The 20,919-nt window shown below is 36.1% G+C and overlaps 8 protein-coding genes across 8 annotated transcripts; 6 read left to right on the top strand and 2 right to left on the bottom strand.

Annotated features, from left to right (window-relative positions):
• Window positions 1–8: 8 nt before the first annotated feature.
• LOC124443896 (ornithine aminotransferase, mitochondrial-like) lies at window positions 9–2,401 on the top strand. Its single transcript, XM_046994440.1, has 9 exons — window positions 9–383; window positions 738–1,024; window positions 1,089–1,211; window positions 1,308–1,357; window positions 1,428–1,506; window positions 1,577–1,630; window positions 1,766–1,825; window positions 1,897–2,041; window positions 2,117–2,401. The coding sequence occupies exons 1-9, from the start codon at window positions 50–52 to the stop codon at window positions 2,275–2,277; spliced, it is 1,293 nt and encodes a 430-aa protein (XP_046850396.1). The 5' UTR covers window positions 9–49; the 3' UTR covers window positions 2,278–2,401.
• Window positions 2,402–2,426: 25 nt separating this feature from the next.
• LOC124443897 (late histone H1-like) lies at window positions 2,427–3,144 on the bottom strand. Its single transcript, XM_046994441.1, has one exon. It carries the CDS (start codon window positions 3,011–3,013, stop codon window positions 2,456–2,458), a length of 558 nt encoding a protein of 185 aa, XP_046850397.1. The 5' UTR covers window positions 3,014–3,144; the 3' UTR covers window positions 2,427–2,455.
• A 759-nt stretch (window positions 3,145–3,903) lies between these two features.
• On the top strand, window positions 3,904–4,662 carry LOC124445036 (histone H3). Its single transcript, XM_046995757.1, has one exon. The coding sequence runs from the start codon at window positions 3,962–3,964 to the stop codon at window positions 4,370–4,372; it is 411 nt and encodes a 136-aa protein (XP_046851713.1). The 5' UTR covers window positions 3,904–3,961; the 3' UTR covers window positions 4,373–4,662.
• Window positions 4,663–5,370: 708 nt separating this feature from the next.
• On the top strand, window positions 5,371–10,198 carry LOC124445021 (PDZ domain-containing protein 7-like). Its single transcript, XM_046995734.1, has 15 exons — window positions 5,371–6,379; window positions 6,566–6,626; window positions 6,704–6,867; window positions 6,938–7,085; window positions 7,171–7,249; window positions 7,317–7,499; window positions 7,587–7,988; window positions 8,087–8,184; window positions 8,264–8,358; window positions 8,485–8,579; window positions 8,771–8,839; window positions 8,925–9,122; window positions 9,188–9,430; window positions 9,511–9,611; window positions 9,809–10,198. The coding sequence occupies exons 1-15, from the start codon at window positions 5,730–5,732 to the stop codon at window positions 9,941–9,943; spliced, it is 2,721 nt and encodes a 906-aa protein (XP_046851690.1). The 5' UTR covers window positions 5,371–5,729; the 3' UTR covers window positions 9,944–10,198.
• Window positions 10,165–11,412, top strand: LOC124445030. Its single transcript, XM_046995750.1, has 3 exons — window positions 10,165–10,534; window positions 10,627–10,847; window positions 11,053–11,412. Exons 1-3 carry the CDS (start codon window positions 10,294–10,296, stop codon window positions 11,326–11,328), a joined length of 738 nt encoding a protein of 245 aa, XP_046851706.1. The 5' UTR covers window positions 10,165–10,293; the 3' UTR covers window positions 11,329–11,412.
• A 215-nt stretch (window positions 11,413–11,627) lies between these two features.
• On the top strand, window positions 11,628–18,062 carry LOC124445022 (phospholipase DDHD2-like). The gene is made up of 19 exons (XM_046995735.1): window positions 11,628–11,855; window positions 11,996–12,132; window positions 12,196–12,672; window positions 12,746–12,956; window positions 13,017–13,106; window positions 13,213–13,363; window positions 14,366–14,468; window positions 14,539–14,644; window positions 14,723–14,757; window positions 15,221–15,409; window positions 15,743–15,838; window positions 15,920–15,967; window positions 16,057–16,265; window positions 16,802–16,871; window positions 17,205–17,216; window positions 17,282–17,372; window positions 17,465–17,641; window positions 17,715–17,850; window positions 17,940–18,062. Exons 1-19 carry the CDS (start codon window positions 11,678–11,680, stop codon window positions 17,989–17,991), a joined length of 2,568 nt encoding a protein of 855 aa, XP_046851691.1. The 5' UTR covers window positions 11,628–11,677; the 3' UTR covers window positions 17,992–18,062.
• Window positions 18,063–18,106: 44 nt separating this feature from the next.
• Window positions 18,107–19,232, bottom strand: LOC124445028. The gene is made up of 2 exons (XM_046995746.1): window positions 19,133–19,232; window positions 18,107–19,044 (listed from the first exon to the last, which is right to left on the bottom strand). Exons 1-2 carry the CDS (start codon window positions 19,208–19,210, stop codon window positions 18,187–18,189), a joined length of 936 nt encoding a protein of 311 aa, XP_046851702.1. The 5' UTR covers window positions 19,211–19,232; the 3' UTR covers window positions 18,107–18,186.
• On the top strand, window positions 18,387–20,813 carry LOC124445032 (vesicle transport protein SEC20-like). Its single transcript, XM_046995752.1, has 6 exons — window positions 18,387–18,473; window positions 19,441–19,644; window positions 19,869–19,960; window positions 20,227–20,340; window positions 20,418–20,536; window positions 20,613–20,813. Exons 2-6 carry the CDS (start codon window positions 19,459–19,461, stop codon window positions 20,810–20,812), a joined length of 711 nt encoding a protein of 236 aa, XP_046851708.1. The 5' UTR covers window positions 18,387–18,473; window positions 19,441–19,458; the 3' UTR covers window position 20,813.
• The last annotated feature ends 106 nt before the right edge of the window (window positions 20,814–20,919 follow it).

Here is a 20,919-nt window from a genome sequence, read left to right as displayed (position 1 = left end):
TGTTTTTGGAAGTTGCTCTAATTTTGGCTCATTCAAAAAGGCAAAAATAATGTTTAATAAGTTGGCATGCAAAGTAAATGTTTACTCATTTCTGTCGAGAAAACTATTGGGAACGTCGACACGTTGCACTCAGTTATCTTCTCAAGAAATATTTCAACGTGAAGATACCTACGGAGCTCATAACTATCATCCATTGCCTGTTGCTTTGTGCAAAGGAGAAGGTGTGTATGTTTGGGATGTCGAAGGAAAGCGTTATTTAGATTTTCTTGCCGCGTATTCCGCTGTGAACCAAGGACATTGTCATCCTAAAATAATTGAAGCAATGAAAAAACAAGTGGAGAGGATAACTTTGACTTCAAGAGCATTTTACAATGATGTTTTGGGTGAGTTGCAATCAAGTTTCAAAGATGCATATTTGTACAAAATTTGCAACATTTTTGTTGTACTATAAGATATATATATATATGCTAGCTGTGTCTGGTTTATAGTTGTTATAGTTCCTTGCCGAGGAATTTGTGAAGATTTAGTTCACATTTGGAATTTTATAACTTATGTGTGTTCTACGTTGCCACAGAGTTGCTGGACGAGCCTCAAAGCAAATTCTAATGTTTGGGGCAGAATGAGATATTCAGTTTATGGCAACAATCTTTATAGATCTTCAAAAACTCAGGACAATTTTAAAGAATTTTCCACCTTTTCATTGCATTTGTGTGATACAATCATTTTTTCTTTTTCAGGTGAATACGAAGAATTTGTCACCAAACTATTTGGTTATGATAAGTTGCTACCAATGAATACTGGTGTTGAAGGTGGGGAAACAGCGATAAAATTAGCTAGGAAATGGGCATACAAGGTCAAAGGAGTTCCCAAAAATGAGGCAAAAGTGGTGTTTGCATCTGAGAATTTCTGGGGACGAACATTAGCTGCATGTTCATCATCTACTGATCCTGATTGTTATGAAGATTATGGACCATTCATGCCTGGTTTCGAAATTGTACCATATGATAATCTTGAGGCATTAGAGGTGAGTACAATGACTTCACACTCATTTCCATTTTTACTGCCATTTATATAACATCTATATTTAGGTCAGCTTTAAAGATCCAAACACTTGTGCCTTTATGGTTGAGCCAATCCAGGGTGAAGCTGGTGTCATTGTACCTTCACCTGGTTATTTGACTGGTGTTAGGAAGCTTTGTGACAAGTATAATGTTAGCAAGAAAAAATTATCAAATAACTTTATGTATCTACCTTGACACAAAATTATTGCTTCCTTAAAAATTTAATACATATGTTATTTCAAATAGGTATTGTTCATAGCAGATGAAGTTCAGTCTGGCTTGGGTCGCACAGGAAGGTTTTAATAGATTGACAAAGTTAATATGTATCTTTTGTTTGGAAATGTTAAGCATCTTTTTTGTTTAAAGACGTCTTGGTGTGGATCATGAGGAAGTAAGGCCGGATCTTGTAGTTCTTGGAAAAGCTCTATCTGGTGGATTGTATCCTGTAAGACACATAAAGTATAAATAAAGCTAATTGTATTTTACAAATCCATAATTTCTTTTTGAAATGGCAGATTTCTGCAGTTTTATGCGATGATGAAGTCATGATGACCATTAAACCAGGCGAGGTTAGTTGCTATTTGTAGAGAATTTGACATTTGATACTGTTGTAATGATTCTTTTTCTTGTGAAAATGGAGGCTTGATTTTGATGTATAAAATTATGTGAAATATGTATTAAAATAACTTTTATTCCTAATAAAGCATGGATCTACCTTTGGAGGCAACCCTCTTGCCTGTAAAATTGGCATTGCATCTTTAGAAGTAAGCGAACTTGTGATGGATTATGGATTGTTTTGAGTTAATTTTTAAACATGATCAGAACTATGTGATAGGTCTTGGAAGAAGAAAAGCTTGCTGAAAATGCAAGCAAAATGGGTGATATCCTTCGTGCTGAAATCTCATTGCTAAATCATGAGATAGTCACAGATGTTCGAGGAAAAGGTTTGTTCACTGGAATCACAGTAAATGAAGTCAATGGTAAGTGTGTTAATTCTACATTATGACATAACCTATAAATTGAGGAAATTTACATTGATTAAACATATGCCTTAGGTGTTGATGCATGGGAAATTTGTCTTAGACTACGCAATAATGGTCTTCTTGCCAAGCCTACTCATGGTGATAAAATACGGTTTACTCCACCTTTGGTGATTAAAGAGGAACAAGTTTTTGAAGCTGTTGAGATAATGAAGAAAACACTGGATTCTCTCTAGATTATACACTGTGTGTAAAATATATGACCTAGTGTAACTATAAAACCATTGATATTGCAATGAGCAATGAGTTTGGAATTATTTGTACGAAGAATGTAGAAACAAAAAGTATCAATTCTTTTGATTTGTGGTGGCTCTTAAAAGAGCCGTTTTGTTGTTGTCTGTGAAAGACAGAAATTTATTTCTTTGATGTCTTTTTACCAGCTGGCTTCTTTGTTGTCTTCTTTGGCGTTGGTTTTTTCCCTGCCTTCTTTGCCGGAGATTTCGCTTTACTTTTCTTTACTCCTCCTGCTGGTTTGCTGGGCTTCTTTGTTGGCTTTTTAGCTGGCTTCTTCTTCTCGGAGACTTTTTTCTCCGAAGCTTTCTTTGCAGGCGGTTTCTTCGCAGGTGACTTCTTGGTTTTCACTGGTTTCTTGGCCGCTGGCTTCTTAACGACTGCCTTCTTAACGACAGGCTTCTTTGCCTTCTCTGGTTTTGCTTTGCCGGCTTCAGTGAGGGCAAATTTGAATGGTCCACCATTTCCTTCCTTGATTTTACCATCATCCTTCAATGATTTGAGACTTTTTGTAACATTTTTGGAACAACCATTTTCGCTGATTTTCTCGTAGTTTGCTTTGATGTATTTAACAATCGCCTGACGACTGGATCCTGATCTTTCTTTTAATCCAGCAATAGCTGCACAAACCATCACAGAATACGAAGGATGAGATGCTTTCTTCTTAGGAACCTTCGACATTTTTGTTAAAACCGACTATCTCTGTGCGCAAATAATGTTACCTATTGTGACGAACGTTTGATAATGAAATAAAATTCAATTCAAATTTCGCGCTTGTTTATAAAGTCTGTTGGTCGGACGGCTGCGTAGACTCAAGCAAAACATGGCGGACGAATTTCATGCAATTTGTGTTTCTTTTGAATCTTTAGCAGGAATTTTTGAACATGTTGTTCACTCAAATTTTAATATGGATAGACTGTCTGAAAGATCAAAACGTGAATATTCAGATGGTTTGACTTTTGTTACGACTTCGATCACGGCTGCATCGAAATTTGATAATATAAGCGATAGTGTACTCCTTTATACTTGACGTACATGTCGTTTAAACGAGTGTAGAACAAGAATGAGAATAGTTTCGATTATTTTCACTCGCTAAGTGTGTTCATCGAGATACAGGTTTTTCATACGTTGATTTTCTGTCGCTCATTCCCTTTGGTTTTTCATAAATTTTCAGTAGAATTTTATACGAAAACACATCGTCTTTTTTTTGGGGTGCTACAAACCCCAAAATCACTATAATTTTTCCCACAACCTGTGAATTTGAAGTATTCTATTCACCATTCCCAAAGATATCTGACACAAAGCGATAAACAGAAAATTAGTCATAATTTCGGTCTGCGATAGCTTTAAAATATATATGTGTGAGCTTCTAACAAAAATGGATCAAAATCTGACCTAGGTACACACACCAACAGCCAATGAAAACGAGAGTTTTTACAGCCAATCATAGAACGAGATTCTAAACCAATGGGAGTCTTAGCTCTTTGTTTTAAGTAAACCAATCATAATGGTCTTTTCAAGAGTATATATAACGAGGCGCTCATTTTGAATTATTATCTTGTTCTCGTTCAACAAACTCTCGCTCTCGCGGTCGTATAGCAAAATATTTTGGCTTATTATTGAAGAAGAATGGCTCGTACTAAGCAGACAGCTCGTAAATCAACTGGTGGTAAAGCCCCAAGAAAGACTCTGGCAACGAAAGCTGCGCGTAAAAGTGCTCCAGCTACTGGTGGTGTGAAGAAACCTCATAGATACAGGCCTGGAACCGTCGCTCTTCGTGAAATTCGTCGTTATCAAAAATCGACTGAGCTTTTGATTCGCAAACTGCCCTTCCAACGTTTGGTTCGTGAAATTGCTCAAGATTTCAAGACCGATTTGCGTTTTCAAAGCTCAGCCGTGATGGCTTTACAAGAAGCTAGCGAAGCTTACCTTGTTGGTTTATTTGAAGACACAAACTTGTGCGCCATCCACGCCAAACGAGTTACGATCATGCCTAAAGACATTCAGCTGGCAAGACGAATCCGTGGTGAACGTGCTTAAGTCGTTTAATAATAAAAACAAATACAAACCGGCTCTTTTAAGAGCCACCAAACTCGTTAAAGAATAAGCGTTCTTCAACGTGGTTTTCATAACAACCAAACATTCCGCCAAAATATACCGACTAATTGCTTTGCTCTGTAAAGTTCAGACTGCTTGCCTGCGATATTTTGTTCTTGTTTAAAGCATAACTGTTTAAATACTAAAATAAAACACAGATTTTCTCTGGCGCGCTACAATGATTGTTTATACGCTTCGTAATTGTAGGCAAATAAAATACAGACAGCTAAAAATGTGGTAAGTTCAATCTCGGCTGAGGCCGCAAGATGATAATGAAATACAGCATACAAAGATCCATTTGCATCTGAGTTGGTTCTGTTGATTACCAGGGTAAATGTGCTAAACATGAATCTCATGTCAAACAACTACGATATTTTATGTATATTTGGAACCTTATTTTATATCATACAAAATTTAGAGAAAAAACTCGATTCGGTCTCAAAGATGGCGGACTCCTTGAATTTGACATTTTTGAGCACTTTCCACCAAAAGACTGGTAACTAAAGTGTGTGCAATGGGCTGGTAGGTCACTGCCTCACTGGTAATCTGTCGTGCATACAATTTTCACTGGTACCATTTAACGATGACAATGTATAATAACGATACACAATGCTCTCATTACAATTGCGTTAATATTCTGACAAATTGAAATGCCTATTTCATTACTTTATAATTAAATTTTTAACTTGATTGGATTTGTCTCTCCAAAGTAGTCCCACACATTAAGGTATGTGGGACTAACTGTACTTAGATCACAATTCTTATAATTTTTAGGATTTAACATGATCTGGAAAACTAAATAAAATAATATTTTGCGCAGTTCTGTTTTTTTCCCATTTACAGTTGGGCAAAAATGTTCATTAAACATTCGTGTATTTATTCATGAAAGATGACACTAGATATAAATGCCTCATCTGTCGCTACGATTACTTGAAGCGACATTACCGAAAGGCATTTTAGAAATTTAGTTGATACCAATACGCTGTGTTGAACAAGATACTGTTTGTAGAAGGATCGTATCCATATATATCAACGAATGCCACTGTTTATCCACGTAACGAAATGGGAAAATGATAGGAATTTACGTTAATGGTGCACTTAATGAATAGTCAAATAAGATGAATTGTGATGCAAAATAAAAGCCGTGACCTGTCGTCATATTAACGACGCTTGCTTGTTTGTAAATAATGATTAGCGAAGTTGTGGTATTCGCATGGATGAAGTTATAAATGGGAGTATGTTTTGTTTATTTGAACGTATAGATTTGTGATTGCATATCAAGGTTCCGTTGTATGTTGCTATGAATTCACCAGTTTCTTCCTCGAGAAACGCTGACAGTTTACAAAAGTTTCAACGCGATGTCTCGAGGCTGTTGACTGATCAAGACAGAGATTACCTTCACGATGTGCTAAAGGATTTTTATTCAGGCAGATCTGTCGAACGTTTGGTATCGAGTTTAAAATCATGCCTTGACACTCCGAAGAAAATGGATTTACTTGTAGACATTCGCAATCTCTTACCAGCAAATTATCGAAGTAAATTTGACTCACTTGCTCCTTACAATTTTATGTCTAAACCTTTTCGGCCACCGAGCTTATCAAACAGTCAAAAATCGGGTTCTTCTCATCCCTTCAGGTCTAAAACAAACGGCAGTTTTTGTGTAGTAAATTTACAAAAATCTGACCCAGATGCCAGTCTAGGATTCTCCATACGAGGTGGTCGTGAGTACGGGACAGGTGTGTACATTTCAACCATCGACGAAAATACTATGGCTCGCAAAGAGGGTTTGAAAATTGGTGATCAAATTATTGAATGCAATGGAATGGATTTTGAACATATCACACACACCTCAGCTGTGAAATTGCTATCCAGTATTACGAAAGTGAAGCTTGTTGTTAAATCTGAAGGGAGATTGCCTGAGTTCAATGAAGTTAAAGCTGGATTTTCTTGGTACTGATGTCTGTCTTAATGTGTTTAGATAAGTCTCGTTATTACTTCTTTCGTTTGCTTCATTTAATTTACTAAAAAGTTATAAGCATATCAATAATCAAACCTAAATCTTCAATCACTTCAGCCATATCACATTTCGAAACATTGTATTCATTACCTAACTAATTATCAACTATCCATCTTTAGGATGGATGCAAATGGTTTACCCGTAGAAGATAGTTTGAATGATACTGACGATAGCGATAAGGTAATTCAGTATCGCGTTGTTGGCTGTCAAATCGCCAATGCAATAAAAAGTACTTGATCTTCTTGATCTTCGTGTAGGAAAGCATTGATCAACACATTCCAGATTTTCAGTCAAATATTAAACTTTTGCACAGCATCGATGAAAAGAGAATAGATTTTACGATAAATGAACTTAGCGATGGTTTCATTGGTTTCAATCTACGAGGTGGAAAAGAATACGGTCTGGGAATTTACGTTTCCAGGTAAGATCTTCTCAAAGTGAACATTGAACTCGACACAAGAATCTTCATTTTATAATCCTCTCTCTCTCAGGGTTGACAAAGATTCCGTCGTTGAGCAAGCTGGTTTACAGGTTGGCGATCTTATTCTTGATGTAAACGGGACTAGCTTTGAAAGTATTTCACATCAAGCGGCTGTGGACTTTATGAAATCACAACATCGCGTCATCATGAGAGTGAAGGTAAAGACAAATACCTTTTACCACCATTTCTACAATATAGGTTAAAACAGCTGATAAAATTGCAATCAACACCAATTTTCTGCAGTCGACGGGGATTTTGCCTGCAGCAAAGCTCATCTACTCTGACGTCAGCTGGGTCTATCCTGATGGAGCAGAAGCAAACGGTAAAGTCGTGTATTCTTCGCGCCATCTGCAAAATTGTTCTTAAATATTCACGTCTGCTTTACACAGTATCACAAGAGATGAAACAGAATATGTCGATGTTGCAAGTACCAGTCCCCTGCTCGTTGAACACATCCCATAGAGACTCTAGCATTCAAGTGGATCTTCTTGGATCCAGTCCTTCTCCGACTCCATCTCTATCGCGATCAGATATTGGTATACAGGCAACCCCTCTTGACGAAGGCACTCAAGGTAGTAGCTTTATCTTCATGTTTGGCCATTTTCAGCCCGATCAAAATCGTTATTAATTATATAAGTATTGGCCTTACTTTGTTTTAGAGGCTATGAATACGTCTTTACCATCGCAGACAACAACAGATCTGGAACAGACGCCAGTTAGCGCCGTGGAAGCTAGTGATGATCAAACATTTTCTCATATATTCGAACCAAGTCCTTATGAAGCCATGCAATCTGCTAGTTCCTATGTGAACAGCGAGAACACGAAGACGGCAAGGCTAAAAGGTGGTGACGAAGAGTCGGGTGGAAGTGTGAACGAACGCAGTTCAAATGGTAGTGGCATAAGTGGAGAGGATTTGATTGGTCGTGATGTAGAAGATGGGAAAGGAAGAAAAAAGAAAGTGAAGAAATCGAAATCTTTTCTTCAGAAACATGGTAATAAAATCAAGGCAAAGTTGAGTTTTGGAAGACGAGGTGATCAGAACAAGAAAGTTCGAAAGAAAGGTTTGTGTACAAGTCTTTGATTTTGCTCTTTGTTACTTGTGAAGTTTGTGTAAAAACAGTTTTCGTGAAAATCTTTCACTCGTTGCTAAAATTTCTAGTGGTTTGTAATGAAGAAATGGTCAAGCATGTTGACACGAGAAGCAAAAATCTTCTGGATGTCAAGGATTATAACAATGTTATGACGCATGTGAGAATGGTACGAACATTTTAAATCAGTAAATTCTAATGATAAGTTGTCGCGATATTTTAATCAAGTTAATTTTTTTATCGTTAAGTACAAAGATAAGGAAGTTGACGTCGAAGGACTTGTGAATAGTTTACTGTTAACACTTGATTCACCGCGAAAAGCGATCCTTCTTCGAGACATCAGGTGCAAAATATTGCAATGTTTTGTACAAAAATATTTCTCTCCCTATTGTGATACAGGGATTGTGTTTCAAATTTACCAAGCTTCTTTTGTTATCTTGACTTTGATTTTGATGTTTGTGTGTTTCAGAGCGATTGTCGTACCTTACGATGTTGGGAGATTTGATGCAATGACCTCAAACCGTGAAGTTGAAGCACTGGAGTTCTATGGTAACAAAGCTCCAGGTATTTCAAATAATAATAGCTTTATCAAAGCATTGACTTTGCATCTAACTACTGTAGATTTCTTGCAAGACAGACATGTTTATTTTCTTGTATCATTTCCGTCATAAGATTGTCACAGTGGTCAGATTAATGTTTTACACTTGTAAATACTTGGAGCAAGTTGAATTCGTATGAATTCTTTTTTCTTTTAGTCTCTCCCGTTCTTGACGACAATGCAGTTCAAGCCAAACCTAAGAAAACATTAGTAGAAGCCGTTCAAGGTTGGTTTACAGTGTGTAAACAATTACTACTTTTATAATACTTTAGTTGTATGTCTTTTGAGAAAGGTTGAACTATTGTATTTAGACAGCCATGGTAATTTTCAACTGCGTACAAGAAGCGAGGCGGAACTCATCAAAAAGACCAGAGAAGAATTAAAGAAGGAAAGACTTGCGTTGAAGGTTCAAGGTTCTTCAATCTTGGAGCGAGAGGCAAAAAAGACTGATTACGACAAATCAACATGGTCAAAAAACAACAACATTGAAATGAATCCAATTATTCAAGGTATGTGGAACTCGTTGTAATGCTGCGTGTCTACGCTATCTCAGTTTTATGTTATTTTCTTGCAGTTGTAGACGCTTCAAGTGATTCACCCCACCTTACGACCTTTGGTGTGCCTTTACCTCCATCTCCTCCACCACCTGCAAAACTACCTGAAGTTGAAGTGACAGAAACGTCTTTCGAAGATCACTCAAATGATTCAAACATTGGAAATTATCTTAAAGTGCCCGACAGCCCTAGCAATGAACATCGGAGAGCAATAGCTGATAATCAATTATGTTTTGATTTGCCAAAGATTCGAACAAGCATGGGTTAGACGATGTTTCACATAGAGATATTACAATAATACAGGAATAATTATGTTAAGGTGAATTGTAAACTTTTTTTGTAGGTATAAGCATTTCTGGGGGAAGTGGATCCCGGGCTCAACCTGAGATCCGCATTGAAAAAGTTTTTCCGGGGGGTGCAGCTGAAGATGATGGTACATTACAGGTGAGACTATGCAAATACAGGGGTGTACTGGAGAGGGATAGTTCGAAGGGAGTCAATCTCCTTGTTAAAATCTATGTCGAGTTTGGGAAACTTATCATGGTATTTGTCAGAGAGCCCTTATTTAAAAGTTTGCCAATGACACAAAGTAGCTACAATTTTGATTAATTTCTTACTTGTGTTCAAACTTTTCAATTTAGCCTGGTTGGGAATTGATTTCGGTCGATGGAGAAAGTTTAGTTGGTGTAAGTCATTCAGAGGCTGTGGACATTATAAGACGATCTTACAATGATAAATCAAAAACTGTAATGAAAATTGCTTGCGTACCGACCTAGCGACAGGTGATTCGTGTAAAATATAGCAAACATCCTGTGATTTGTTTGTTTTATGTGTCGTTGTAGATTCTTATTTAAAATTGATCACGGCATTATGTAAATAGCTGTTGGATGCTGATTAAAGTAATATGAAGAGATATTTGATATTTCTACGGTAATTTGATCCCATGGAGATAAATCATCAACAGCTACATGTTTTAAATTAAACTGTATTAGCTTCAAACATCAAATACAATACTTGGATATGTTGTAAAATTATAATTCTAAAGTTAGTATTATCATAATGTGCGTCGTGTCGTTAACTGCTTTGGTGTGAAGATGAACTAAGGACCAGTAAAGAAAACTTGAGCATGAATCCCTACACACAATGCGTTTTATTTAATATTTTATTTCTCACATCCAATGGCTTGACTAATAATGGCGTTGAGCAAGTTTTAGGTAACTGGATGGAGTGGTCACGGTGGACATCTTGCTCAGAAAAGGAGTATTGTCTTGAAGGAATACGAGAACGGAATCGTGACTGTGAAAATAATAAAAGATGCGTTGGTATTGAAGCAGAAGCTGAGATGTGCCCACATGTACTTTGTAAAGGTTTGTCTGGCATTTTGAAATGTCACACGAAATACAGCGAATTTAATAAGTCAGGTTATGCTCTTGTTGCTGAATATTTTCCAAATCTTTAGGTCGAGTGAAGAAACTAGACACGAAACATGCAGATATACATTCCTTTATTGCGGAAGAGTGTTCTACTACGACAAAATATCTAGTGACAGGACGATATAGCTTTTTAATTAGACATAACATCACTAGAATGTTTCCACTCACCAAAGATATCATCGAAAACAGTTACTTTAACGTAAAAATCACGCCAAAGACTTTATCATCAGAGTATGATATTTACCGGGTAAGTCAACAGACTAAGCAAAGGTGAGATAAAACATAGTGAATCCCTAATCGTGACTTCAATTCCGATTGATTAGCAACGTCCATCTATGTTGAATTTATTAATATTATAGTAAACGCTGTGTCTTTGATAATGAACATCAATACCAAATATTCTATATGTTTACATCATAAAAACTCACAGACTAAAATTTTTCCTCCTTTAGTACTGCTTTGAGCCTGAGGATCGAAGTATTTCTTTGGAATACTTAAAGAGTGTTATGTACTCTGGTTCTTTGCGTTTTAAATACGCTTCTCTTCAATGTCCATTAAAAGAACCTGTGAATCCTACTTATGTGTCGGGTTTCGTGTTGGGGTTTTATTCAAATGGTGCTCACTATGGATTATACATACAAGTAAAAGACAAATATTCCTTTAAAGTTGTTTACTATAAGCACATGCGAGGCTCTCGTACCGATGCCTACAATCTTATCTGGGACTAACATCACAACAGTTTTTTGGAGAAAGATTTATTTCTACGTTATAACACACACAAAACGAAAATATTTTTATTCCAAGTGTAAAAATGTTGCGTTCAATGCTTTTTCCAAGTTTCTTGAGTGTTAATTGTGGGGCTTGGTATTTAGAAATGGAAACAAAGCAATACTGAAATATATAGATTAGAGAGTGGTAGCAGTTGGTGTGACCAGTGGATAATACCAGTATTAGTACCATAGGTGACTTGTACTAGCTGAGTGGTGGGTAAACAAGCTAAGTGTGCGCACCCTGCGCACATGTAAGTCGCTGACATGTGATCAACGCGAGCCCGCTAAATCAAAGTCACGTTTCATAATGGCGGAGAAAGCAAACACAACATCATTAACGTCGAATTCATTATTTCCTGGCAGCGACGATCTAGGTCCTTTGTCTGGACCGTTTGCACTCGCACCAGCTCTAGTACCTAGTGCATCAACAACTATTTCATCTTCTTCCAACGATAGCATAACCGAAGAAATAATTTTGAATAAAGGTATGATCTGTTCACAGTTTGACTGTTTATGTTTATGTTCAAGTATCTGAGTCAAGGAATTTTATGTGTGTTTGTTGGTGTTTGTAAATTTCCACCTGAAGTTTATTGGTGTATTTTATAAGTAAATTTTAATAATTTAGATGAAGCAGAACCTGAAATGGAAAAATTTATCGAGCAACCAATAACACCAACGACGAGTTCATACGTAGGTGATTCATCTCCAAGTACTTCATCAACATCAGTCAATGTACCTCCACATACTCTATATTCCCCAATGGTAAGCCATTTGAGTGAAAATTAAATGGTTCATACCCCACTTCACAATGTTTTTAATTCATAGGACCAGCCACCTCCTTCAGTTTCATATCAAAATTCATCATTATCCTCACATACTCCTAGTCAAACATCCAGACCAATTCATGCTGTGCCCCCATTTACCCAAAGTCAACAATCAATGTTCCCACCAGCATCCCCTCACATTCCCTCAGCACCCCCTCCTACACCAGAACAACGAGCTAAAGCATCTCCTGTACGTCCACATTGGTTTTATCTAAAACATGGTAAAGTCTGGACGCCATTTTCCTGGAAAGACTCTAATTTGTTACAGTTGAGCTACTCAACTTCCTCTCGAGGTGGTGATAGAATAATTGCAACAGATGGAGGCCGTTTTGATGTGAATATTGACAAGAGAACAAGAACAAGTGTTTACTGGAATGAACCAGTTACAGTTGTGCGTCCTTGTACGTGGTTTTGTAAAGCACATGAACGTGAAAATAAACTAACGCCTTATGAAGAAAGTCTATCAGCAAAGTTAGAGGTAATTTATGTTTATCATTAGATTTTGTCTAAATTCTTTCTCACGTTACTATGATAAATCTTCCATGAAACAGCAAGCATTCTTGGAAGCACATGATGAACAAAAATGGCCCAAGACAGTCAATCTCAACAAAGGAGAAACGGTTATTATGCACAACTCCAATGTCATGGTGCATTTCAGTGGAACTACATCAACAGCTGATGATTGGACTGATGATGAAATAAGAAGCCGACCGAAAGTTGTGCGACGTGGAATTGATGACTTTGAGTCAGAAATTGATGATGGTATACATATGATTTCCATGGAAAATGTTTTCTTTGGATTAACTAAATTTTCTTGTGCAGGAGAACCCTCTCAAATTGATCATTTGGTTTTTGTTGTACATGGTATTGGACCGTATGCTGATCTTCAGTTTCGATCACTTGTTGAATGTGGTTAGTATGTAAGCAGAATCTGTGTAAACTTCAGTGCGAGATCATTATAGCAAAGGTGATCCAATATGTATTTATGCTACAATTTTCATGTGATTTTGATTTTCAGTGAATGACTTTCGTAAATTGTCACTGGAGATGATGGAGGGTCGTCGTGAAAATTTGATTAGAAAGCAGGATAATTTGGTTGGACGAATTGAGTTTTTACCTGTTCTTTGGCACGCTGCTATACATGATGACATGGCCAATGGAGTGGATAGGTTTGGCAATCAATGTGTTTAATTCAATTCAATAGTTTGTTGTAAGAGTATTGTGAACTAGTGATAACAGACACTAAAGATATGTTGAATAACAGTGTCCTAGTAGTGATTAAAAAACAGTAGGATATTTAGTATGTGTGTCATGAACTAGTGATTACAGGGAGTGAAAATATATGTAGGAGTACAATGAACTTGTGAGAAAAGGCAGTGAAGTTATGTAAGAGTACTAGTGATTACAAGCAGCAAAGATTTGTAGCAGTACTGTGAACTATTGACTGTAGGAAGTTAGGATATGTAGGAGTACTGTGGACTATTGACTGTAGGAATTTAGGATATGTAGGAGTACAGTGGACTATTGACTGTAAGAAGTTAGGATATGTAGGAGTACTGTGGACTATTGACTGTAGGAATTTAGGATATGTAGGAGTACAGTGGACTATTGACTGTAAGAAGTTAGGATATGTAGGAGTACTGTGGACTATTGAATGTAGGAATTTAGGATATGTAGGAGTACAGTGGACTATTGACTGTAAGAAGTTAGGATATGTAGGAGTACTGTGGACTATTGACCGTAGGATTATGTAGGAGTACTGTGGACTATTGACTGTAGGAAGTTAGGATATGTAGGAGTACTGTGGACTATTGACTGTAAGAAGTTAGGATATGTAGGAGTACTGTGGACTATTGACTGTAAGAAGTCAGGATATGTAGGAGTACTGTGGACTATTGACTGTATGAAGTTAGGATATGTAGGAGTACTGTGGACTATTGACTGTATGAAGTTAGGATATGTAGGAGTACTGTGGACTATTGACTGTAAGAAGTTAGGATATGTAGGAGTACTGTGGACTATTGACTGTATGAAGTTAGGATATGTAGGAGTACTGTGGACTATTGACTGTATGAAGTTAGGATATGTAGGAGTACTGTGGACTAGTAAGGATATATAGAAGAAACAGGATATACAAGTTATAATATGCAATATTTTAATTTGACATTTAGACTACTGCAATCCATTACCATCAACAGCGTGAGTAAACTTCGAGAGTTCACCAACACCACATTGCTGGATATTTTGTTTTTTACAAGTCCTGTTTATTGTCAGGTATGTACGTCGTTTTAGAAATTAATTTGTCATCACTATATCAAAGTTAATCAACGATTTTGTTGTTTAGACAATTGTAGATAAAGTAGGCTCAGAAATGAACCGTCTCTTGCGTCTTTTTCGAATGAGAAATCCTTCTTTCAAAGGAAATATTTCCGTTTGCGGTCATAGTTTAGGTAACTACAACTGACTATAGCTTGTCCTAAATCGAGGCAGCTCCTTACTGAAAATATTGTTCGCTTAATTTATTATAGGATCAGCGATATGCTTTGATATTCTTCAACATCAGGTATTGACATTTTGTACCTTTTATGAACGCTACATATAACTGTATTGAGACGAAATATTCGTAGGAACATTTTGTAAAGTAGGGATAACTGTGAGAAGAACTCTTGTAGACAAACGAAGAACTTTTTAAAAAGAAATCTCGTTTTCGCCCAATGCCTCCCGATACCTTTGGAATAAAAGGACTAGAACGCCGCATGTTAACGTTTTGGTTTGAGATTTCGGCTCCTCCACGCTATCTTACTCGGGGATGCCAATACGTAGCAAGCTTCCGCCCATCTCACCCCGAGATCTCCTGCGATAGGCTTTGCTCGGGGTACTTAGGGAGTTGAACTTAACAAGTGGATTGCGAATGCTTATATGATTGCTCTTTTGTATTGTGATTGAGTGGGCATGTTACTGTGAAAGCAACGCACTTGCATTGAATTCAGTTGGTCGTTTTTATGGCATTAGGTGATTTCTTTCAGGGTGATCAACATGAACCTGGCGTGAAAAAACAGAGTAAAATGAACACATCGCAAGCTTGCCAACAACGAAACGTGCAACATAATGTCGATTCCAGTACTTTGCCTAACCTTGAGCAAATACTACAGCGTTTAGGACTCGAGAACTTTTTGCTCACGTTTCAAATGGAACAAATCGATGGGGAAGCTTTGGTCAGTAAAAAAACAAATGTTCATATATGCATGCAGTAAAACCCCTCGTATAGAAACCTTGATTATAAGAAACTTTAAGACTAAATTTTCTTATTTATATCCCATATGTTATGATCTGGCAAGGCTTATTTTATTGTTTTTTTCGAACCAGCCGTATAAGAACCTTTTTAGCCTTATATCGCGATGAGCACCATTTACATAAGAATTTTTTTTTGGCCAATGGTTGTTGTACGCACTGTTTTACTGTATTATTCGTGGCGTTTTGTTTACATATGAGCATAATTACAGCTTTGAAGCGCGTTAATGGCTTCTCGAAAATCTTCTTTTCCACAGATGATGTGTAGCGAGGATGACTTGAAGGAGTTAAGTATACCGATGGGTCCAAGAAAAAAGATAATTTCCTATCAAAAAGATTACATCAAAGAGAAAGTAAAAACTGCATATTTTTCATCGTTGGTTTCCGATAAACGCAGAATGTTAGAAATAACTGTTTCATCTTTTTTCATTTAGGAAGTGCGCAACTTATCTTTGGAAAATACAAAAGTTGCTGACATTGATGTACGTCATCTCTCTGACATATTTCAAGAGTAGTGAATGATAAAAGCACCCTCAACCATAATGTCAATATTTTTTGATAATATTTATAGACAACAGAGACGTCACAAGTCAACAGTTCGTTGACAAATCTCGGAGTAACTTCGCCATCAATCGAGATAGTGGAAATCCTGCAGTATCATCAGGGTCAACAAGGAACAGCAGGGACTGGACAACCGTATGTTCATTATCCCAAACTGGATTTCGAACCACGAAATATGTTCGCACTTGGTTCACCTATTGGATTGTTCTTGACTGTGAGGTATGAGTTTTTGTCTGTGTTTTTTTCCTCGGTGTTTACAAAACTTTTGGTTGAAATAAAGTAGGGATTGTTGAATGAATGAATGAATGAATGAATGAATGAATGAATGAATGAATGAATGAATGAATGAATGAATGAATGAATGAATGAAGGAATGAAAGAATGAATGAATGTATGAATGAAAATCTTTATTTTGACACGCTGGCCTCGTCAACTGGGGTTGATCTCCACGAGGAGCGTGCTTTTGTTCAATAGTAATTACAAAATTTACTAAGAAATAAAATAACTATAGAAGTGAAAGTTAAGTTTAAACATTTACAAAGTTTAGTTTATTAAATTAGTTACATGCTAAACTAAATCATAAAATGCAAGCAGCAATTTTCTTTTGAAAAAGCGACACACTTTTGCTACTTCTGATTTCTGTTGGAATTGAATTCGAAACAGAAGCTCCGTCATACGCAAAGCTTTTCTCCAAAGAGTTAGTGCTAGGCATAGGAACATTCAGACAACTTGTAATATTGTTGTACGTACTTTAGAGGTGTCGACAGTGTTGGTATGGATTATTGTTTACCAACATGTCCTGGTTTTTACAACATATTTCATCCTGTAAGTAACGCATTTTTTTTATTCGGGACCGCACAGATAGAGGAGGAGAGGGAAAGATATAGGGTGGTGGGGCTGGTGTTAACCCCAAACCTCCAAAACAAGATCGGAGGTGTAATTTCTTGATTGTTTAACTGATTGTTTAACTGTTCTTTAAAGTAAACAGGGCCCGAGTGAAAATTTTTCTCATGGCTCCAAATCTTCTCTGGGTGGTCCTGTTTTATACCTTACACTATAAATGAATTCATTTGTGTAAAATGGCCATATAAGATTTGCGTTTTAATGTATTTTCTATTTTTATATGAAATTCTGTTTACTATCTTTCGATTTCCGAAGTATGATCCTGTGGTAAGTTTTTGACATTTTATGTTATGGTTGCAGTTTAATCCATTGTGAAATTCCGTGTTTTTAAGGCATACAGAATTGAGCCTTTGGTCATGAAAGGTTTTAAGGGTGACCCAGTGTTAATGCCTCATCATAAAGGTCGAAAGCGAATGCATCTTGGTAAGAAATTTTTTATACTTATAAACAACGCGACGTGGTGCGTTTCAACAACGAAATGTTTGGAGCGAAATATTTTGTTATAAATTTCATAGAACTGCGAGAGAACTTGTCAAGGATTGGAGCAAATCTTAAGCAAAAATTCGTGGAATCAGTAAAGGAGACTTGGGCATCATTGAATGATTTTGCGCGTGCGCACACGGGTGTTCAGGACCCAGACGTTGATAACGAAGAACCAGCAAAGACCACAGGAGATTCACTTAACTTGAGTAGTATGTAAAACTGCGGAACTTAGTTTCAAGATCTGTGAAGTTTGTCAACTAAGAAATATGAATTTTTTTAAAGATGAGAAGTGTGAAGTTGGCAGTGTCTCCATGGGCAGGTTAAACAGGGGTCAACGATTTGATCTTGTTCTTCAAGAAAAACCAATTGAAATATTAAATGAGTATCTGTTTGCTTTGAGTGGCCATGCTTGTTATTGGTAAGTTTTAAATACATCCTTTGATTTATTTCTATTTTTGTTTGGAAATCAAAGATTGTTATATATTGTTGTTTTGTTTGTTTTCACAGGCAATCTGAAGACACCGCTCTCTTTATGCTAAATGAGATTTATAAAAATTGAGGAAGTATTTATAAAAATAGAAATATATCGTTTATTTGAGAATGTCTGAAAATAAAAGTTTCAGAAACCCAGGTAATTATTATATTTATGAAAGTTCATAACAAAATCACAATCATTTAAAGGATAAAATAGACATTTAATAGGAATTTCCATTGTGTTTAAGTTATTAATACCTACATAACTGTTATGTACATTTTAAAACTCTTTTGCCCTCGGGAACCTCTTTTTAATATCATCACTGAAATTCAAGAGTGGTTCTTTCAGAATTATGCTTCCTTGAAAAGCAATTTTAGAATTTGAGCTGATTTCAAAACATATTTTCATTGGATGTTCGTTGTCTTGCCAAGTCTCGATATTTACCAGTTCATCCAGGCAAAGTTCCCTGGCATAGTTGAGGATAACATGGTCCACTGTTGCAAATGCAATATCTTGTTTCAGACAGGAATAGTGTCCTTGTCTTGCAGCAGTCAAAGCCGCATCAAGTATGTATTCGAAATATTTTGAATGGTTAACATGATAATAAGTATCAAGATCACTAGGTTGCACTATTCTGCTTACTTTACAAGGTGACTCTGATTTAGCCTTGAAAGCGGGAGGTATGAAATACCGTTCGTTGCTCATGGCAAAAGGTTGTAAAGTTTTGATCATATTCTCGGGAATAGGGTGTGGTTTTGTTTGAACATCACAAATAACAAGTGTGCGCATGTTTCTACATAACAGTATACTGTTGGTCTTATCATAAGTATCAAACTGTAAGTTTAAGGATGTCTTGCCCAAGTCATGCAGTTCACAATGTATATAGATGTCGTCATTAGTTTTCCAATTCATGTAGAATTCAGGAAAGATTTTAAGGTCTTGTATTTTAACAACATAAATAAGGCCGGCCTTAGAGAGGTCATGAAAGCTCTTTGCAAATAATTCACTTTTGTTATGAATACCAGATGCCGTCTCGTTCAGCTGTGTGACAAAGTTCAGTGGGAAGCGTCCAGCTCTATCTGGTGGAAAGGGAGTCTGAATCTTTAAAGGTGGAATGCCCAAGATACCACCAGAAGTCTAAAAAGTTGTTAACACAAGAAATCCCGTAAAGCGAAAGTTAACATTTAATTAACACTCAATCATGAACTTGTCAGTTTGTCTTTACCTGGGATGAGAAACTTTTAAGCCTTTTGCCAATTGTTGAACCTCTCCTGACGAAATTTGTTGCCCAAACTCTCAACATGATAACCAAATTATGAAACACAATTTATCTGAAGAATTTCAAAAACTATCAAATCTGGGAATAAATGTTTTCACGAACTAAATAAAGAAGATGTACTATAGACATAAATTTAATTGCATCACCTTTAACAACGATTTCACATAAAATAGAACCTTATTAAATTATGCTGATGTCATAACCGGAACAATAAAAACTGCTCTAATGTAAATATCACTCCATATACTTATTAGATCAACTGGCTGCCTTGAATGTTCAACATGGCAGATGAACTTCCACGAGATAGTAAAGTTAAAATAAGAGAAATTGTACAAATTGAAATTGATACAACTGCGTTAATTCAAGAGGCGAATGGTATAACTGAATTTCAAGATGAACTAAATCTTGTGACATCCAAAGTGAAAAAAATGTTTATAAGTTTGCGAAGAAAACTGGATGTAATGTATAAGTATATATATATATAAAATATCACTTACAACTATGTGTTTAATATGCTTTGAAACTATATTTATTCATCCTCTAGTCTTTATGTGCATGTCTATTAATTTATAATAATTCGTTACTGAAATATGTGTCGACAGTTAACGTAACATATAACGGTCTTTTGTTTTTTTCGTCAATTTTAACAGTCGTTAGCCAAACATATGTTTCATGTTCTTAGGAGTTGAAACAAATTGGCGAGGAAGAAGATAGGGAAAGCAATCACCTTAGAATAAAAGAGGAAGTCAAAAAGCACTGTCAGAATTTATCAACGTATGGTGTAATTACTAAATAGAAAATAATTCAATGAACTTAGCCATGAGTCCCATGACTTGCTAAGATTGCTTTGATGTTTGCTATTGTAAAGCAAATGCAACCGAAACTTCATGTCTGACTGTGAAATTTCTAAAACTAAATTTGCAAACAAAGTTAGTAATGTAAAATTTACAATATGTTTGTTTTGCATTTTTACTTAGAACAATTTGCAAATTTTAATATGTGTAGTCAGTAATAACTGCTCTTGACTTTCATCTTGTTAGCATGCAGGTTAACTTGCGCAAAGCTGTGGCTATAGCTCAGAGTTCAATTGAGAAATATGAAAAAAATCAATTGATTACAGGAGAGCGTGAACAGCACTCAGGGGTGCGACAGAGGTGAACATTTATCCCTTACATTGATTTAAGGTTATTTATTCAAAATATTATAACGTGTTCTTTTGTATGGTTTCAAGGCAGCAAAGCAAGGAAGGCTTAGCTAGAACAGCTAGCAATATAACAGAAAATTTAATGAGTATTTCAAAGATGATGGAACATCAAGTACAACAAAGCCGTAACAATACTGAAGCTTTAAGTGAGGATGTTATTTAGTACCCTTGAAGAATTTTTACATAAAATAGGTTCACAAATGTTGTTTTTTACATTTGTAGTGATGTCCTCGAAAGGAATTACAGACACCGATGAAGAACTTAAAGGATTATCAGGTTTTATTCACACAAGTAAACAATTATTGAACAAATATAATCGACGAGAAAACACAGATAAACTTTTGATTTTTTTTGGTTTGGTTTTGTTTTTTTGTACGGTATTGTACATTATTAAGAAGAGAATATTTTCATCTAGTGCATAAATCATATCATCCAATTACATTCAAGGCATTTCAAACAAACATACTTGATTTTGACAGTTGGTGATTTCATTTACGAACACGACAAGGAACACTGCCTTGTAATAGAT

The sequence above is a fragment of the Xenia sp. Carnegie-2017 genome, unplaced genomic scaffold (genome assembly GCF_021976095.1).
Source record: "Xenia sp. Carnegie-2017 unplaced genomic scaffold, XeniaSp_v1 HiC_scaffold_21, whole genome shotgun sequence".
Classification (NCBI taxonomy): Eukaryota; Metazoa; Cnidaria; class Anthozoa; order Malacalcyonacea; family Xeniidae; genus Xenia; species Xenia sp. Carnegie-2017.
The sequence above is the reverse complement of the archived record's forward strand: the minus strand, read 5'-3'. Positions and strand labels throughout refer to the sequence as shown.

Bases quoted from the DNA above. Each gene is read 5' to 3' on its own strand.
- LOC124443896 (XM_046994440.1), top strand. From the start codon at position 50: ATGTTTAATAAGTTGGCATGCAAAGTAAATGTTTACTCATTTCTGTCG. The intron at 1,025-1,088 runs GTGAGTACAATG...ATCTATATTTAG, and splicing joins ATAATCTTGAGGCATTAGAG to GTCAGCTTTAAAGATCCAAA. The intron at 1,631-1,765 runs GTTAGTTGCTAT...TTCCTAATAAAG, and splicing joins TGACCATTAAACCAGGCGAG to CATGGATCTACCTTTGGAGG.
- LOC124443897 (XM_046994441.1), bottom strand. From the start codon at position 3,013: ATGTCGAAGGTTCCTAAGAAGAAAGCATCTCATCCTTCGTATTCTGTG.
- LOC124445036 (XM_046995757.1), top strand. From the start codon at position 3,962: ATGGCTCGTACTAAGCAGACAGCTCGTAAATCAACTGGTGGTAAAGCC.
- LOC124445021 (XM_046995734.1), top strand. From the start codon at position 5,730: ATGAATTCACCAGTTTCTTCCTCGAGAAACGCTGACAGTTTACAAAAG. The intron at 7,989-8,086 runs GTTTGTGTACAA...TAAAATTTCTAG, and splicing joins CAAGAAAGTTCGAAAGAAAG to TGGTTTGTAATGAAGAAATG. The intron at 9,431-9,510 runs GTTAGACGATGT...CTTTTTTTGTAG, and splicing joins AAAGATTCGAACAAGCATGG to GTATAAGCATTTCTGGGGGA.
- LOC124445030 (XM_046995750.1), top strand. From the start codon at position 10,294: ATGAATCCCTACACACAATGCGTTTTATTTAATATTTTATTTCTCACA. The intron at 10,535-10,626 runs GTTTGTCTGGCA...CCAAATCTTTAG, and splicing joins CCCACATGTACTTTGTAAAG to GTCGAGTGAAGAAACTAGAC. The intron at 10,848-11,052 runs GTAAGTCAACAG...TTCCTCCTTTAG, and splicing joins CAGAGTATGATATTTACCGG to TACTGCTTTGAGCCTGAGGA.
- LOC124445022 (XM_046995735.1), top strand. From the start codon at position 11,678: ATGGCGGAGAAAGCAAACACAACATCATTAACGTCGAATTCATTATTT. The intron at 12,673-12,745 runs GTAATTTATGTT...TCCATGAAACAG, and splicing joins GTCTATCAGCAAAGTTAGAG to CAAGCATTCTTGGAAGCACA. The intron at 15,968-16,056 runs GTACGTCATCTC...TAATATTTATAG, and splicing joins CAAAAGTTGCTGACATTGAT to ACAACAGAGACGTCACAAGT.
- LOC124445028 (XM_046995746.1), bottom strand. From the start codon at position 19,210: ATGTTGAGAGTTTGGGCAACAAATTTCGTCAGGAGAGGTTCAACAATT. The intron at 19,045-19,132 runs GTAAAGACAAAC...ACAACTTTTTAG, and splicing joins TTAAAAGTTTCTCATCCCAG to ACTTCTGGTGGTATCTTGGG.
- LOC124445032 (XM_046995752.1), top strand. From the start codon at position 19,459: ATGTTCAACATGGCAGATGAACTTCCACGAGATAGTAAAGTTAAAATA. The intron at 19,645-19,868 runs GTAATGTATAAG...TCATGTTCTTAG, and splicing joins GTTTGCGAAGAAAACTGGAT to GAGTTGAAACAAATTGGCGA. The intron at 20,341-20,417 runs GTGAACATTTAT...TATGGTTTCAAG, and splicing joins CACTCAGGGGTGCGACAGAG to GCAGCAAAGCAAGGAAGGCT.